At 52.1% G+C, this 4,068-nt stretch overlaps 2 protein-coding genes across 2 annotated transcripts in view; one reads left to right on the plus strand and one right to left on the minus strand.

Annotated features, from left to right (window-relative positions):
* The first annotated feature begins 148 nt into the window (after nucleotides 1-148).
* Nucleotides 149-3,860, plus strand: PQBP1 (polyglutamine binding protein 1). Its single transcript, XM_024769263.1, has 7 exons — nucleotides 149-302; nucleotides 719-803; nucleotides 2,329-2,440; nucleotides 2,641-2,753; nucleotides 2,935-3,219; nucleotides 3,412-3,475; nucleotides 3,646-3,860. Exons 2-7 carry the CDS (start codon nucleotides 737-739, stop codon nucleotides 3,800-3,802), a joined length of 798 nt encoding a protein of 265 aa, XP_024625031.1. The 5' UTR covers nucleotides 149-302; nucleotides 719-736; the 3' UTR covers nucleotides 3,803-3,860.
* A 71-nt stretch (nucleotides 3,861-3,931) lies between these two features.
* Nucleotides 3,932-4,068, minus strand: part of SLC35A2 (solute carrier family 35 member A2) — a 9,233-nt gene continuing 9,096 nt past the window's right edge. The window contains exon 6 of the mRNA XM_024769259.1: nucleotides 3,932-4,067. The gene's annotated coding sequence lies outside the window, so the exon portion shown is untranslated. The remainder of the gene's footprint in view (nucleotide 4,068) is intronic.

The following is a 4,068-nucleotide window of genomic DNA, read 5'->3' on the forward strand; positions in this document are numbered from 1 at the left end:
GCGGCCGGGCCACGCCCCCACCGTAAATGCACACAGGCGCTCGAGCTTTCCACCTATTCCAGGGCAATGATTGGGTCGTTTCGCCAGAAGAAGTCAGACCAAGGGGCACTCTCATTGGCCAGCCAAGTTTGTGTCGTCCTTTCGCCGCAGCCTGAGCTTAGCCCAGTTTCCTCCAGGCTCGGAGGGAGAGGACCTCGTTCTGGGGTTTGGGAGAAGAGAGTCGTGTAGTCCTGGCACTCATAGAAGCGACGAGAGAGAGACGGCTAGTCTGTCAGCTTTCCACTACCCGCGTGACTGTATTGGTAATGTCGGGGTGGGCGCATTTTTTGGAGCTGGAGGTGTTGCACTCTGCTCCCCCATCCCAGCGCTTTGGTTCCTTCCACCCGGTAGTCTTCGGGGGAAGTTGGGTGAGCCCATTTCTGGGGCGAGGGGCAGTCGCGTTTGGCCCCTTTGGCAGTGGGCGGAGCCTGGGCCTGGGAGAGGAACCCGGGCCTGGGAGAGGAACCCGGGCCTGGAGTACCCGGCCCGGGAGAGGAGGGTTGGTGAGAGTTTTGGTGAGATTGCCATTTATCCCTTCCACCTTTTAGCGTAGGGTCTGTCGCCCAGCTCCTAGTGTAGGTGGGGGTCCAGATGAGTACTTGCTGGGGGAGGCGCTTGGTTACAAGATGAGATTCAGTCCTCATCTGAGCTGTTTTTTGGTCTATCTGTTCTTCCCTAGGTTTGTCTGCTATCCGCTATGCCGCTGCCCGTTGCGCTGCAGACCCGCTTGGCCAAGAGAGGCATTCTCAAACATCTGGAGCCCGGTGAGAGAGCTAAGAGCAGATAGGCCTACCAATGTGGCAGGCTTGACAGGCACTTTGTTGTTGATACTGCCACTTGATACCTAGCATGGACCTACTTCGCAGCAAGCAGTGGGGTGGCAGGCATTTCATTGTTAACAATGCGTATTCCTGACACCCATTCCTACCGTATGAGGAGGCGGGTGGGGACGGGGAATAGACATTTCATCCTTAATAATACTGACAGCTGACGTGTATTTTGGGGTCTCCTATATCCCAAGTTTAATCCATCCATCAATCCCTGGAAGTGGTTACAAATTATCTAATAATAAGGATAGTAACAGTTGACAGAAGCTGACATCTACCGCAGCCTCCTGTGGGCCAAGCAGAGTGGCAGGATGCTAATACTTTGCTCTTTACCATACTAATAGATAACATTATTTTAGACCTACTGTGGAGCCAGGCACTGTGCTGGTGATATATACCTTATTGTTCACCGTATCAATAGCTGACATAAATTTTGGGTCTACTTAAAGTGTCTGTCATACACATTATGGTGAACAGTATATAAAATAATGATAGGATCTATCATTTCGGCCTACTGTGCTGCTGTTGCTAGTATTTCTACCTTATTGTAAGTAATAGCAAAAGCTGGCATCTAGTTTGGGCTAGGGTGTTCCAGGTACTGGCAAACTCATCTTATTTTCACTTTATTGATAAGTGACATCTATTACAAGCCTGTTGTGTGCCAAGCATAGATCTTTGGTTAATAATACTGATAATGATCATTGATATGACATTTACTTTAAGGCTGTTGGTACCAGGCCCTGTGCCGATTGTATATATCTTACTAACAATACCGATGATTATAGCTGACATCTATTTTGGGCCTGTTGTGTGACAGGCACTCTGCTGTTGCTGACATATACATTTCATTGTTAGCTATAGGTGAAATCTATGATAGACCTACGGAGGTCCAGGTACTCATACACCTTTTTCATTCTGTTGATAGTAACTGACAACAGTTGTAGGCCTCAGGAACTGAATAGATTCAGAGAAGCGTTTGGATAAATCCCTTGCTATCCAAACTTGCTAGTCAATATACTGGAGTCAGAAACCTCATATTCGCCAAGCTTGGGAGCTGAACAGATTTGGACATATTTTTAGATAATCCCCTTTTTGTTGAAACTAATTTTATCCAAATAGATTTGGATAGTATGGTATCACATACTATCTGAACTCAGGAACTGAATAAATATGGATACATGTTTTTTAATGAATCCCTGTCTAAAGTCTGAAACCAGATAAGTTCAGGTAACATTATGTCATATCTGAACCCAGAAACAGAACAGATTTGGGTAAATTTTTTGGTAAATCCTGATATTCAGATACTTGGATTTGGAATGTGAGCAATATTTTTTAGGGTACTTGAGACCTGGCACACACACGTGGTCCATGTGAATGTGAGTGTGTCTCCCCAGGCCCTGACTGCAGGATGGGGATCCCTCTGGTCCTTACTGCTGTCCTGCTTTCCTCCTTGTCCTGCCAGAACCGGAGGAAGAGATCATTGCCGAGGACTATGATGATGATCCTGTGGACTATGAGGCTACCCGGTTGGAAGGCCTGCCACCAAGCTGGTACAAGGTGTTTGACCCTTCCTGGTGAGTCTGGGGATGCAGGGGGGTGGGCTGGGGGCAAATGGGGCCCAGAAGGGAAGAGATCTGGAGGTCCCTCCCTGTAGGGTCCTGGCATGGGGCAGGTACAGGCAGAGATTGGGGAGACAAGAGTTGAGGCTACAAGGAGAGGATATCCGTGCTGACATTCCTTCTCTCCCTCCCTCCCTCCCTCCACTGCCCTGCAGCGGGCTCCCTTACTACTGGAATGTGGACACAGACCTCGTGTCCTGGCTGTCCCCACATGATCCCAACTCCGTTGTTTCCAAATCTGCCAAGAAGCTCAGGAGCAGTAATGCAGGTGAGTTGGCAGATACAAGGGTGCCTCGAGTGTTCTTGCAGTTCTCCAAGAGGGGTCAGGTAAAAGACCAGGGCGGGTAAGACCAGGCAGACCCAGCCCCACGCAAAGGAGGCTGTTGAAGGCAGAGGCTGCTGGGTCCTGAGGTGGGAGGAGGAAAGTCACAAGGCTTTCGTGTCCCCAGATGCTGAGGAGAAGTTGGATCGGAGCCATGAGAAATCGGACCGGGGCCACGAGAAATCGGACCGAGGTCACGAGAAGTCGGAACGCGGCCATGAGAAGTCAGAACGGAGCCATGAGAAGTCTGACAGAGACCGGGAGCGTGGTTATGACAAGGTGGACAGAGAGAGAGAGCGGGACAGGGATCGGGACCGGGACCGCGGGTATGACAAGGTGGACCGGGAAGAGGGCAAAGAACGGCGCCACCATCGCCGGGAGGAGCTGGCTCCCTACCCCAAGAGCAAGAAGGGTAAGCTGGGGTGAGGCAACGGGGGCACCAGGGGGGCACAGTGTAAGGAAGCCCTCGCTTGGCTTCACACGAGTGCCTGAGCCTGGGGCCTGGCAGCCTCAGGCTCCATTTTTTCCGGGGATGGGAGAGCTCGGTGATCGGGGACTCCTTGTGCCCCCGTCAAAGACCCCACTCTGCCACCTACTTCCGCAGTGGCAAGCCGGAAGGATGAAGAATTAGACCCCATGGACCCCAGTTCGTACTCAGATGCACCCCGGTAATTGACCACCCCTCAAGAGCCCTTTCTTTTTCCTCTTGACTCACTGCACCGCTGACTGGTCCTTTCTTCCTGTCTCCTTTCCCCCTTTGTCAGTTGTGGGTGGGTGGGAGGTGCCTGCCACAGTACACATATTATACATTCCCGCCCCCGCCCCCTGTCACCCCCAGGGGCACGTGGTCAACAGGACTCCCCAAGCGGAATGAGGCCAAGACGGGTGCAGACACGACAGCAGCCGGGCCCCTCTTCCAGCAGCGCCCTTACCCATCCCCAGGGGCTGTGCTCCGGGCCAATGCCGAGGCCTCCCGAACCAAGCAGCAGGACTGAACCTTCCCCAGCCCGGCCCACCCTGGGGTTCTTAATAAAAGCTTTTTGGTGGATCATGCCCACGAGACCTGAGTGCTTCCTTCTCTCACACTTTTGAGACTTCCCAACCCAAGCCAGCAAGATGCAAAACACATTTTATTTACAAAAACTCACCTAAGAAATAGTGTAGGGGTAGCAGGGGCATGGGGGTGGTTGGGTCCTGTCTGGGCCAGAGTTTAGTCATGTCAGCCCTGCGTGGGAGAGGGGGTGTGGGGACAGGGGGTTCG

Source organism: Neophocaena asiaeorientalis, unplaced genomic scaffold (genome assembly GCF_003031525.2).
Source record: "Neophocaena asiaeorientalis asiaeorientalis breed wild unplaced genomic scaffold, Neophocaena_asiaeorientalis_V1.1 scaffold671, whole genome shotgun sequence".
NCBI classification, from domain to species: Eukaryota; Metazoa; Chordata; class Mammalia; order Artiodactyla; family Phocoenidae; genus Neophocaena; species Neophocaena asiaeorientalis.